The following is a 14,175-nucleotide window of genomic DNA, read 5'->3' as shown; positions in this document are numbered from 1 at the left end:
GTTGCCGGCATTAAAGTTACATCAAGTATACACAGATTTGTGTTTGCATCATGTTTGTTTTGTGTGTTTTTTGCAGTTTAATGTGTGTTACATGCACATTAATATGCTCATTCTGGTTATATTCATTATCAGTACTGTTTTAAGTTCATGTCAATCTCAATCAATAGAATATCCATAGAATCTTAGTCCTTTACTTGTCATGCAAACCACCAAAACATTTGGAATACAGTCACATTTACTAGTTCACGTTGTATCTGCCAAACCCTCACTGAACAAAACCCAGTATATTTAAAGCATTCAATTGTGCCAATAGGAAAGCCCGTCCATTTTTAATAAAGTCACAGGGGAAGTTCAATTTTAAAATTGTGTTCTTGTAAATGTTAATTTATTACATGCTTAATTCTTATGATTATTATGTATCTATAAAAACTATTGGTATTTATCATTTTATTATTTTCTATATATTGTCTTTAATGTTTCTTTCCCTTTTTTTTCTTTGCACTTTTCTGCATTATTGTTTATTCAAAAGGAGCAACAAGCTTTATAATGGGGCTCCTTATAGCCATTGGTTAAGAGAGAGTTGGAGATTATTGTTGTTGTTTGTGGAATTGAATTGTTAATATTTTGTGTCTGAATATGGCACAGCCAAAATCATGTGTATATTTGTGTACATTTTGAATATTTTTCTTTTCATAAATTCTTGCATTTTTCCCTTTTTCACTGTAAATACATTTTAACACTATTTTTCACTGGGTTAAGAATTTGTTGGCAATTTTGAAAGTAAACACTTGCGGACTATACAACTTCCCATCACTCATTTTGTCTCAAGCTGCTAGTGCAATCTAACAGGCCTGTTTCCCGCTAGCTTTGTGAGGTTATTAACATTTGTTGCACTTAACATGAAGATGTGAAGATGCTCTTCACATGCTACATTATTCTATTTTGTATTTATTTATTAAATTATAATTATTATTTATTATGAATTAATTTATTAAATTATTGATCTCTATAGAAATATAAAAAATACAAAACTATACTGATTTTTAAGTCACATGTTATGCTGCATAATGTGTAAGCATTAAATGTTAAATATACAGCAACATACCTGAGTTTCTCCAGTGTACAGTTTGGATCGTTGAGTCTCTCTGTGAGTAGTTTGACTCCTGATTCTCCAGGGTGATTGTAGCTCAGATCCAGCTCTTTCAGATGTGAAGGGTTTGAACTCAGTGCTGAAGCCAGATAAAAACAGCCTTTCTCTGTCACCATACAGCCTGACAATCTATTAATAAAGAGATATAAACTTTGACACTGGGACCTCTGTTGCATTCAAATGATAAATGTAAGGCACTGAACCTTTAATCTGTTAATTTGCATTTGTCATCCGAAAACTACAAAGTGCAATGCCTGTCAAGTACATAATTAAATTCTGACACTCAAAGGGTAAAATACATGAAACTAAAAGGACTGACAGTGACATAAAGCATGTCCAGCATTCAGACTTGCATGTGGATGGTACCAAGCATATAACATATCAGATTACTGTTAATGTGTTAAAGCATGGAAATCTTACAAAACTTGACTTACAAAAAGAGTGGGACATTTTTGTTATGAAACTATTTTAACAGAAGACATTTTTTATTTTTTCCAATTCAAAAATACAAAACATACAACACACACACACACACACACACTATTGAGGACAAAACTAACTAATAAAAGGACATTCCACTTTATAATTGTATTTCAATTGGCTGGTTTTAGTGTAGAGCTTCAATGAGCTTTGTTATCTTTTACGATGTTAAAATTAAGTGTACATTCAATTGTTTTTTTACCTGTGCATTAAAGATTAACCTACCCAGTAGTAAAATAGGAGGAAATGGAACTGATTTATTGTGTTTCCAGGGGCAAAGGCAAAACAGAATACTTGTTTGGAACAGTTATTGCCACTGTAATTCTTTAAAATGTGTTCTCTTATTTCATCTATAAGAAATGTTGAGTTTTACAACTTGCATGCTTCTTATGTTGGGAACTTTACATTAACCATTGAAGGAGATTGTTGCAGGTCTACTGTACATTATATTCAGCATTATACAGTTGAAGTCAGAAGTTTACATACATTAGTTATCCAAATACATTTAAAATCAGTTTTTTTTTTTTTTACAATTCCTGACATTTAATCATGGAAAACATTCCCTGTCTTCGATCAGTTAGGATTGCTACTTTATTTTAAGAATGTGAAATGTCAGAATAATAATAGAGAGAATTATATATTTCAGCTTTTATTTATATCTTCACATTCCCAGAAGTTTACTTACACTTTGTTATTATTTGGTAGCATTGCCTTTACATTTTTTAACTTGGGTCAAACATTTTGGGTAGCCTTCCACAAGCTTCTCACAATAAGTTGCTTGAATTTTGTCCCATTCCTCCAGACAGAACTGGTGTAACGGAGTCAGAATGGAAGGCCTCCTTACTCGCACACACTTTTCAGTTCTGCACACAAATGTTCTATCGGATTGAGGTCAGGGCTTTGTGATGGCCACTCCAATACCTTGAATTTGTTGTCCTTAAGCCATTTTGCCACAACTTTGGAAGTATGCTTTGGGTTATTGTCCATTTGGAAGACCCATTTGCGACCAAGCTTTAACTATCTGGCTGATATCTTGAGATGTTGCTTCAATATATCCACACAATTTACCTTCCTCATTATGCCATCTATTTTGTGAAGTGTACCAGTCCCTTCTGCAGCAAAGCACCGCACATCATGTTACTGCCACCCCATGTTTCACGGTTGGGATGGTGTTCTTCGGTTTGCAAGCCTCACCCTTTTTTTCTCCAAACATAACAATGGTCCTTATGGCCAAACTGTTAAATTTTTGTTTCAATAGACCAGAGGACATTTCTTCAAAAGGTAAGATCTTTGTCCCCATGTGCACTTGCAAACTGTAGTCTGGCTTGTTTATGGCAGTTTTGGAGCAGTGGCTTCTTCCTTGCTGAGCAGCCTTTCAGGTTGTTTTACTGTGGATATAGATACTTGTCTACCTGTTTCCTTCAGCAACTTCACAAGGTCCTTTGCTGTTGTTTTGGGATTGATTTTCACTTTTCGCACCAAAGTACATTCATCAGAATGCATCTACTTCCTAAGCGGTATGATGGCGGCATGATAGTGTTTATTCTAGCGTACTATTGTTTGTACAGATGAACATGGTACCTTCGGGAATTTGGAAATTGCTCCCGAGGATGAACCTGACTTGTTTTTCTGAGGTCATGGCTGATTTCTTTTGATTTTCCCATGATGTCAAGCAAAGAGGCACTGAGTTTGAAGGTAGGCCTTAAAATACATCTACAGGTACACCTCTAATTCATTACACCTCCTATCAGAAGCTAATTGGCTAATTGTCTAAAGCCTGTGCACTTTGCTCGTTTGAATAATTTTAGGTCATAATCCTGTGAGATTCGATACACTGATTCTTAACTGTTCTAGGAAGACAATATGTCAAAGAATTCAAAATCCTTGAGCTCTGGAGACATTAAAACAGACTTAAGTGCTCAAGCTAAAGCCCCTGAGCAACAGACCAAAAGCCTGGGACTCAATTTGGCCAGTGCGGTGAAAGAGATTCAGCGTCAACTGTTGAGCATGTCTGTGATGCTGACGAAGGTTCGTTGCTGACTTGGAGGACCTTGCTGTAATACGTCGATCAATCACTGCCATGGAGATGAAATTCACTGAGATGTTCACAAGAGTGCTGGATGTTGAGAAATGGATCAATTATCTGGAGTCATCAGAGAGTGAATTAGCTGCTAAACCGCTAGCAACCAAGACAGACTTGGAGCACATTTGGGAAAACTTGGAAGACCTTGAGAATTGTAATCGGCGAAACAACGTCTGAATTGTTGGAATTCCTGAGGACGAAGAAGGCCGAGATATGGTGAAATTCCTAGACAAGCTCTTCCCGATTCTGCTGGACATAACAGGCCATAAGCTGTAAATCGAGCGAGCTCACAGAGTTCTGACTCATAGATCCGCTGAGTGAGAAAGGCTTGGAGTCAGTCAATTCTGGCCAAATTTTTTTAGATCATCTGATAAAGGTCTCGTGTTACACGAGGTGAGGAGTAAAGAAAGGCTTTCTTGGAAGAACCGCAACATTTTCTTGTTCCCAGACTTGATCGATTCAAGAATGCAAGAAAATCTTACATCAACGGAAGGCCACTTGCACTGATATTCCCAGCCAAATTGAGAATAGATACTAATGATGGCCACAAAATATTTACATGCCCACAGCAAGCGATGTCCTTCATAATGTCAATGGAATGAGTAAGTCATTGTGTGTTACTCTATGCAGCCTAGTGGGGTTGATAATTTATTATCAACCCTACATTAATAAGCAAGCATATACAATTAAAATGTCTCAAACTGATTATTGATAAATTAGAAAGAGTTATTATAGTTTTAGCAGAAATTCAGGGGCATAGGTTGATTTTGGCTAATGTTTATGCACCTAACGCTGATGATCATGGCTATTTAATAGATCCTAAAGGGATGTTGCTAGAAGTTGGCACCCCTCATGATATAAAATTGGGAAGAATCTTCAATCTTTTGATGGACTCAGTCCTTGATCATAGTGAAACAAAATTGTGTAAGCCCCCTAGAAACAACATTGACCCTTTACAGGATATGTAAATATCTTGGTCTTACAGATATTTGGAAACTTTTGAACCCATCTGGTAGGGACTATACATTTTTTCAGCAGTCCATAAGATTTATTCTAGAAATTTGTTTTGTTTTATATCCAAGTCCCTTATTCCATCTGTTGTTGATTGCTCAATTGGAAACATCTTAGTCTCAGATCATGCCCTGGTGAGTTTAGTGGTGTTGCCACATACGGATAAAAAGAAATCATATAGTTGCTGCTTTAATGAATCCTTTTGCAAAATTCTGAATTCCAACAAATGTGACTAATATATGTACATGTTATATAAAATAGCATGTCAACTAAATGACTTACTCGTCCAAAATTGTATCCTCGGCTGGATCAAGTCTTGATACATACAAACGTTCATCGGAGTCACGCTCTTTTTCTGAGGAAAATGTTAACTCTTCATCACTATCCAGGAGTTTCCTCGCATGTGTATCGTTACAAACGCACAGTAAAGTCAATGAATTGTGTTTACATCAAACCTCACTGTCAGGGGCATTTACCATTTGCCTTGATCATCTCAGTACATTAGCGTATGAATGGTGTGCTCTGCTGGTGGGTGGCATCACATTAGCTGTAATGAGCTGAGCCAGTAAACACTGTACATCGCTTTGTTTCATACAGATTACATTGCAGGAGAATATTTGTTTTAAATTTGAATTGTTTTATTTAAAAGTAGAAATTTTAAGCTTTATTTAGACATATGTTTCATGTTTGTGTGATAAGTATTCGCAGAGTTTCAGTTCATTTTGTGACGTGTTGCTCGTGGAGACAGAGACATCTGATAGCTCACCCTTTTATTTTCTTTATTTTACAAAAGTACAAGGTTTTGTTGTTATTGTGAGTGTACACAAATAAAAGTAGACCCTTTATAGTCTCTAATGATGTCTTACACTTACCTGTATACCCAAAAATGAACGGAGTATTTTAAGTTGTTTCCGCTGTAATGACGAAAATATCCAGAAGGACGCGCCGGCGTGTCTGTCGACCCCAGAGGGTTAATGAAAATTACCCCATAGTACCACCTAGCGTCCAACCAGCTGTAATACCGGTGTTCATGGGTTTTAACGTGAATAATTTATTACCGCATGGGCCAGCCGTGTAAACGATCATGTCTGTCCGTCACTGACTGCGTGACTTCACCACTTCCTGTGGAGTTTTTTTTTCTGCGACCAACCGACCAATCAAAACTTGGTTGACCGAGACTCTTCTCATCGACTAAAGTTGGTTGACTATTAGGGAGGAGCCCTACCTAAGTGTATGTAAACTTCTGACTTCAACTGTATATTAATTTATGAAGAACCACCATTAAACTTCTGTAAACTTTCTTGTGAAGTGCAGATTCACTCTTGCGCTGTTAAAAACGCAGGCATTTCGTTTCTCTCCCGATGCTCCTGGTGGCCAGTTCAACCTAACATGTGAGAAAACCATCTAAAATGCTTTAAGACCTGCAAACTTTGACGTCCAAGGCATGACATCCATGAAGGCAGCACAGTTAATTGAAATTTTATTTATGTTATGTGAGATTTGTTGTTGTGAGATTACTAAACAGCAAAAGGCTGCAGTACAAATTATAGTGTTTTCACTGCTTCCATCAGAGAGAAATGTGTATGGCTCATAAAGAGCAGCGTAACAATATGAGATGATTGTTTATTGCAGTTTTAGAGCATAGCGTGTCATACTGATCCATTCCAAAATGTTTTACATTTACATGTTAGCTAAACGGGCAATTTTTTGCCATGTGAAAATGGTACAGGGGATATAAAAAGTATACACACCCCTGTTAAAATGCCAGGTTCTTGTGATTTAAAAGAATGAGACAAAGATAAACAATGTCAGAACTTTTTCCACCTTTAATGTGACCTATAACGTGAACAATTCAATTGAAAAACAAACTGAAATCTTTGAGGGGGAAAAAAAAAAAAAAAACACAATAACCTAGTTGCATAAGTGTGCACACCCTTAAACTAATACTTTGATGAAGCACCTTTTGATTATATTACAGCACTCAGTCTTTTTGGGAAGGAGTCTATTAGCATGGAACATCTTGACGTGGCAATATTTGCCCACTCTTCTTTGCAAAAGCGCTCCAAATCTGTCAGATTGCGAGGACATCTCCTGTGCACAGCCCTCTTCAGATCACCCCACAGATGTTCAATTGGATTCAGGTCTGGGCTCTGGCTGGGCCATTCCAAAACGTTAATCTTATTCTGGTGAAGCCATGCTTTTGTGGATTTGGATGTGTGCTTTGGGTCGTTGTCTTGCTGAAATGTGAACTTCTCTTCATCTTCAGCTTTCTAACGGACGCCTGAAGGTTTTATGCCAAAATTGCCTGGTATTTGGAACAGTTCATAATTTCCTCCACCCTGACTAAGGCCCCGGTTCCAGCTGAAGAAAAACAGCCCCAAAGCATGATGCTGCCACCACCATGCTTCACTGTGGGTATGGTGTTCTTTGGGTGATGTGCACTGTTGTTTTTGCACCAAACATACCTTTTGGAATTATGGCCAAAAGGTTCAACCTTGGTTTCATCAGACTATAACAGATTTTCCCACGTGCTTTTGGGACACTTGATGTTTGTTTTTGCGAACTTAAGCCGGGCTTGGATGTTTTACTTTGTAAGAAAAGGCTTCCATCTTGCCACCCTACCCCATAGCCCATTCATATGAAGAATACAGGAGATTGTTGTCAAATGTAGCACACAACCAGTACTTGCCAGAAATTCCTGCAGTTCCTTTAATGTTGCTGTAGGCCTCTTGGAATCCTCCCTGACCAGTTTTCTTCTCATCTTTTCATCAATTTTGGAGGGATGTCCAGTTCTTGGTAATGTCTCTGTTGTGCCTTATTTTCTCCACTTGATGTGTTCCATGGTATATCTAATGCTTTGGAAATTATTTTGTACCCTTCTCCTAACTGATATCTTTCAACAATGAGATCCCTCTGATGCTTTGCAGACCACAGCTTTTGCTCTGAGATGCAACTAAGAAAATGTTAGGAAAATCTTACTAGAACAGCTGAACTTTATTTGTGATTAACTGTCACTTTAAATGATGGCAGGTGTGTAATGACTTCTATATAACATAAGTTTGAATGTGATTGGTTAATTCTGAACACAGCCACATCCCCAGTTATAAGAGGGTGTGCACACTTATGCAACCAGGTTATTGTAAGGTTTTTAACTTTCATTTTCATTTCATTTAGTTTGTTTTTCAATTGAATTGTTCACATTATAGGTCACATTAAAAGTGGAAAAAGTTCTGACATGATTTATCTTTGTCTCATTCTTTTACATCACAAAAACCTGGCATTTTAACAGGGGTGTGTAGACTTTTTATATCCACTCTATGCTTGAGCATTTTAAGTGCTTCAATACAGGACATTTCGGATGGTCCCCTACGAGCAAATTAACACTTAAATAGAGGACAATAGATGTCCTGGCTATAAAGGACAGTAATGGCTTACAACGCCATAATGGCTTACTGATAATGCAAATCTCTTGTGACTGTGAAAAAACACATTAAGTTGTTGGTGGGTGTTGATCTGTCATTCTGCTCACAAACCTTAGAATCTCTAATTTACAGTTTGGACTCTTCAGTGCATCAGAGATCAGCTTCACTCCTGAATCTTGCAGGTCATTGTTACTCAAGTCCAGCTCTCTCAGGAGGGAGTTTGATGATTGTAGAACTGAGACCACAATTTCACAGTGCTGACCAGTGAGATTAAACTCAGCAAGACTGAAACAGATTAAACACAATTTTCTGTAAATAAATTGTTAACCTGACTCTGCAACCTTTATTGATATAAAATCAGCTTCATTCTTGTGACAGAAGGAACATTTTAAGAACTTGTGACAAACAAATGGAACACTCACAAGGCTTTTCTGCAGTTGCTCACAGCTGGTATCAGTCTTCTTCTACCCTCCTCTGATGTGTTGTATTTCTTCAGGTCCAGCTCATCCAGCACCTCCTCTGACATCTGAAGCATGTAGGCAATTGAAGAACATTGAGCAGGAGAGAGTTTATTCTCTGAGTGTTTGTCTGATTTCACAAACTCCTGAATCTCTCTGTACAGAGTCTGATCTTTCATCTCCAGCAGACAGAGGAACAGATTGATAGATCTTTCTGCTGAGAGTCCATGTCCATCTTTGATTTTGTCTTTGATATAAGTAATAGTTTCTTTGATGCTCTCTGAGCTGTTCTGTGTGTGTGTCAGTAGATCCTGTAAGAGTCTCTGATTGGACTCCATTGAGATGCCCAGCAGAAATCGCAGGAAAAGGTCCAGGCGTCCATTTTCACTCTGAAGGGCTTTATCAACAGCGTACCTATGCAGAGTATGCACTACATCATAAAACTGCACTAAGTCAACATTTTTTACAACATAATGGTAAAACAAATATAGAGCAGCCAGAAACTCCTGAAAGCTGAGATGTATGAAGCAGTAGACTTTCCTCTGAAGAATCACAGATTCCTCCTTAAAGATCTCAGTGCAGAACCCAGAATACACTGAGGGCTCAGTGACGTCTATGCCGCTCTCTCTCAGGTCCTCCTCATAGAATATGACATTGCCCTTCATAAATTGTTTGTACGCCAGTTCAGCAAGTTTCACAATCACTTCTCTGTTGGACTCTAGGAGTTTCTCTGGATCTCTCTCTTCATACTTCTGATTCCTCATATTGATCTGAATGAGCAGGAAGTGGATGTACATTTCAGTCAGAGTTTGAGGGATTTCTGCACTGTCATCTTGTTTCAGGATGTTTTGAAGCACAGTGGATGAGATCCAACAAAAGACTGGTATGTGGCACATGATGTGGAGGCTTCTTGCTCTTCTAATGTGTGAGATGATTCTGCTGGCTTGATGCTCATCACTGATTCTCTTCCTGAAATATTCCTCTTTCTGAGGGTCATTGAATCCCTGGATCTCTGTTACACGCCTGATGTATTTGGAGGGGATCTGATTGGCTCCAGCTGGTCTGGAGGTGATCCAGATGAATGCAGATGGAAGCAGATCTCCTTTGATGAGGTTTGACATCAACACACCCACTGATGAAGTCTCAGTCACATCAGAAACTTTCTCACTATCTGTAAACATCAGTGGAATTCTGCTTTCATCCAAACCGTCAAAGATGAACACAACTTTACACTCCTCATAACTCTTTGAGTCCAGATCATGAAGTTCAGGATGAAAGTCCAGCAGAAGTTTGTGAAGACTGTACTGCTCATCTTTAATCAAGTTCAGCTCTCGAAATGGAAGCACAAACATTAAATCTACATCCTGATTGGCTTTTCCCTCTGCCCAGTCCAGAATGAACTTCTGCACAGAGACGGTTTTTCCAATTCCAGCGATGCCTTTAGTAAGAACAGTTTTTATTTGGTCTGTTCTCTTCTGCTTACATCCTGGTTCAGGTAAGGGTTTAAAGATGTCATTGCAGTAGATTGGAGTGTCTTGTAAGTGTTGAGTTCTGGCTGTTTTCTCCATGTGTAATACCTCATGTTCTTCATTCACCCCTTCACTCTCTCCCTCTATGATGTAGAGCTGTGTGTAAATATTGTTCAGGAGCATTTGATTCTCTTGTAGTTTGATTCCCTCAAATAAGCTCTCATACTTGTTCCTCATGATGCTTTTCTGTTTGTCTCTCTGATGAACATCATCTACTGGTTGATGAGAATCCTGATGCAGTTTTGGTTCTTTGTGGAAGTGTGCAGAATCAGCAGAATTGGATACTCTCTTGACTTTGTTTGAGTGTAAAACAGGATGTGTTCTAGATCTTTTTCTGCATTGTGGACACTTAAAGTCTTCTGATGGATTGGTCTGGGCCCAGTAGCAGCTGATACACTGTCTGCAGAAACTGTGTCCACAGGTGATAGAGACTGTATCTTTCAAAACCTGCTCACAAACTCCACATCTGGACTGAACCTGGATCAGATCATCGCTCATGCCACTGAATAGACACAGAGAGAGTCTAATTTGAATCAAATTAAAATTATCACAAAGGGAAAGTAGTGGACATACAGGTTTTTATTCACAATATAATCAGGCAAGCAGTATATAATCTTGTTTGATACTCAAACCGGCGTCATGTCTCCCACCTGGTGCCAAATATAACTCTTTGAATGCTGAATGAATCAGGAGAATACATAAAGTTGCTGCTTTTCACAGACATACAGCTGGGTTCTGAAGATACTGCTCCCTGGGTCTGCATTCTAATAACAACAACATTCCACAATTTAATATAGAATCCTGTTTGATATAAAAGTTATTATGAGTCACGTTACTCACCTGGGGTCGAAGATAACTGCTTTATCACTGAATTTATCTGGAGGATCCATGGATCTGTTACTTTTCACAGACAAACAGCTGGGTTCTGAAGATACCGCTCTCTGGCTCTGCATTCTTAGAACATCAATCAAATAATTCAGACAATCTATATTTATGTGCTTCATGAGATGTACAGTATCAGAGCTTTTTTCTAACCTGGGGACAGAAGTCAGTGTTCCATTGCTGAGATCAGGGGACTGAATTGTGGATCTGTCACTGTCACAGCTGGGTTCTGGAGATGCTGCAGTGTTCTGTTGCTCCATCTGCTTAAAGGGACTCCTTTTGGTGGCCGAGCTACTCTTGTTTCCCTCCATAGAAAGTGGCAGCTATTTGGCTTGCAAATAAAAATATACTTTTTAAATGAAGAGTTTACAACCTCCTCACTTACAAAACAGCACTTACATCTGCCACAATGCAACATGAATCTGAGAACTGAGCACAAATTGTTGTTCAGTTTTAAATCATTACATTATTTGAACTTGCAAAACAATAATTTTAACAGATAAATGTCACCTTAAAAACATGACAACTGAACATCCATAAACTCTGTAGTTTCCTATCGATTCGGTTCACTCGACATTGCGGTAAATGATTTTGGGGAATTCCTTCTGCGATGACCTAGTTGAATAATAATGGCAATCTTATGATTGGCAATGGTGTTTGAGCCCCGTCCCTTTAGGCGCACAGTTTGGCCTATATAAGCAGATGCGCAAACACAATTTTTCTGAATTTTCTTCCTTGAAGACCGACATCGTCTTGTCTTGACTATGACAATAATCTCATCTTGAACAGCCCTCTTTTCCATTGACGGACACCCTCCAGTGGATGAGACTCATCGCCTGTAACATTCTGGCAAAGATTCTCTCTGCCTCACCATCAAAGACCCTTCTCGTGAAAGGGTTCTTCTCTTTAGACGCTACAGCAAGTCAAACCCGCTTCCCACAGTGTTCCGGAAGGAGGTATTGTATCCTCTTCATATATAAGTATTAATATGTTGATGTATAACATAAAAGAGCTGCGTGCATGTTCAGCATGCGAGCTGCATGTCCCGCCATCAGATGAACATGAGAGCTGCATTCGCTGCCTGGGCCGCGCTCATGCTGAAGCGGCTCTCAGAGACAGACTGCCCTCACTACAAGAGCATGAGTCTCCAGATGCTCTGCTCAAGGATTGCCCTTGTTCTGAGGGAGGATCCTGCCTCCCGCACCCTCCCACCTGCCTCTTCTGTGTTAGCCCTGAGGCTTCACACAGGGAGGCACGACGGGCCCGTGAGGTTGAGCTGGATGAAATCAAGGAATATTGCCAGTTCTGGCGATGGGGATGACGTTGTGTCCCTCACAGCATCAAATATGAACAAGTGGTCCACAGCCATCCCTTCCCCAAGTGAGGGTGGGGAGCATACGCATGCTACTGATAAGAGCTGATTTGTGTCCCCTTGCGGGTGGTTGAGGAGCTCGTTTTACAGTGTTCCCTTCCAGTCAAGCTGGAAGTATCTCGCCTGGATGACTGGTCCTGCAGTCCGGCCACTGTCAAAGACTGCGTCTCAAAGGGCAGTGCCATTCTTTCCGGAGATCCAGTTTTACTCACCTCATTAAGTGCTGGCCTTAGAATCAGAGGACCACCATCAAAACGATGGAGCTGCGGGTCACAAAAATTCACTCAGTGATTTAGTCTGATGATTCACTGATCTATTTCAGATCAGCCCCCAGCAGAGAATCCCACCCCCGCTGCTCCAACAAAGACAGTCGAGCCATCGAATAGTTTCTGTGTTGTTTTCAAATACAGAATGTTCTCACATGAAACAGAAATGTGCTCACTGTGAGAGACTAAATTCTTAAGCTGCTCATCCTCCCCGGGTATGCCGGGATGATGGACAAGTGTGTTCCTTTGTGTTTTCACAAACAATGTTATCACACAGTAAGAAGAAAGCGCTGGTTGCCTCAGCATGTGCCGCAAGTGCTCGAAATGCACAAACATTTACACGCTGTTCTCCTTGCCGGAGTTCACTGGGAGACTGCATGTGTGTTGTTTCTGTGTGATAATTTTCTTACACAATGGAGAAAGCACTGGTTGCATCTGTTACCTTGCAGCAGGTTGGCCTTCGCAGAACACGTTCGCGAGGGTGTATAATCTAGGCATGGCGTCCATCGCTTCGCGAGTACTCTCTGTCTAGAGAGCTTGCTATTTCAACACCAACAGGTGAGCCTGAGCTCCTTATTATGGGCGGGCACCTGTTATAATTTTAATACAGCCACCTGTGTGACATTGTGAAACCTAGCCACACTTTTACTTCAGTGTTTCTAGGTATGAGCGATGTGTTCTTGTCCTTCACACAAATTCTGAAGAAATGGTGTTTGCACTCCTGCTTATATAGTAGGGGTGTAAATTGGATGTTTCATCGTGATACGATCTTACATAGATTCTCTTGGCCGGCGATCCGATATTTGCCAATACTTCAAAGTCTGCTGTGATACGATTTTAATTTTATTCAATTCAGGGCCCTGCGCTCAATATTCCGATATTATGTGCCTCTTTTACACAATCAATTAAATTTTTTTGCCCTAAAATGCAATCAAAATATAATCTATAATATTTGATTGAGCTTTCTGAAAAGTGCAAATTTAGTATCCACATTGGGACATCTACAACAAAATAAGGCACTTCAGTTGAAAATATAACGTCACACACAAGTGATCATCAATCGTTTTATTACAGCTTATTTTTCAGTTTAATCCAATTCAAAGTACTTACATATCCATGACTTGTTTCTAACAACCCGTGCTGTGGTTTTCTTGGCTACAACTTCCACATTTGTAATAAAAAATTCTGATACAGTTATCTGGGATAAATGTTAGTAAGGGTGTTGATGTGTAAAATCTTATAACTGATGCTAGTGCTGGGCAGGTTATTACTCTTTCCCTTATTGGAGCTGTTCAGAATGTCAGCGCTGACACACATGATAGTTGAACTGCTCCATGGTACTTTTAAATAGCAAATTCTCATGTAAATTTCAAATGGGTCGCATGCGCAATGATACTGATGGAAGGCCGAATTATTCGTGCATGTGAGCCACTCTGCGTTTGTCATGAGAGGTCTCATTTTAAAGGGTAACTAAACACCTGCTCAGAGTCTGACTCCACCCACTAGAAATATTTGAAAATGC

At 39.4% G+C, this 14,175-nt stretch overlaps 2 protein-coding genes across 3 annotated transcripts in view; both read right to left on the bottom strand.

Moving 5' to 3' along the window:
- LOC127651688 (NLR family CARD domain-containing protein 3-like) overlaps positions 1–14,175 on the bottom strand; it is a 99,902-nt gene that overhangs the window by 53,681 nt on the left and 32,046 nt on the right. The gene's annotated exons all lie outside the window — the stretch shown is intronic.
- Positions 1–14,175, bottom strand: part of LOC127651682 (NLR family CARD domain-containing protein 3-like) — a 71,831-nt gene that overhangs the window by 53,687 nt on the left and 3,969 nt on the right. For both annotated transcript variants that reach the window (XM_052137640.1, XM_052137641.1), the window contains exons 3-8: positions 11,169–11,346; positions 10,974–11,087; positions 10,784–10,897; positions 8,569–10,635; positions 8,258–8,431; positions 1,106–1,279 (exon numbers count right to left, since the gene is read on the bottom strand). In XM_052137640.1, the coding sequence (XP_051993600.1) occupies positions 1,106–1,279; positions 8,258–8,431; positions 8,569–10,635; positions 10,784–10,897; positions 10,974–11,087; positions 11,169–11,326 (2,801 nt within the window). In that variant the 5' untranslated portion in view covers positions 11,327–11,346. The remainder of the gene's footprint in view (positions 1–1,105; positions 1,280–8,257; positions 8,432–8,568; positions 10,636–10,783; positions 10,898–10,973; positions 11,088–11,168; positions 11,347–14,175) is intronic.

This window comes from Xyrauchen texanus, chromosome 11 (genome assembly GCF_025860055.1).
Source record: "Xyrauchen texanus isolate HMW12.3.18 chromosome 11, RBS_HiC_50CHRs, whole genome shotgun sequence".
Taxonomy (NCBI): domain Eukaryota; kingdom Metazoa; phylum Chordata; class Actinopteri; order Cypriniformes; family Catostomidae; genus Xyrauchen; species Xyrauchen texanus.
The sequence above is the reverse complement of the archived record's forward strand: the minus strand, read 5'-3'. Positions and strand labels throughout refer to the sequence as shown.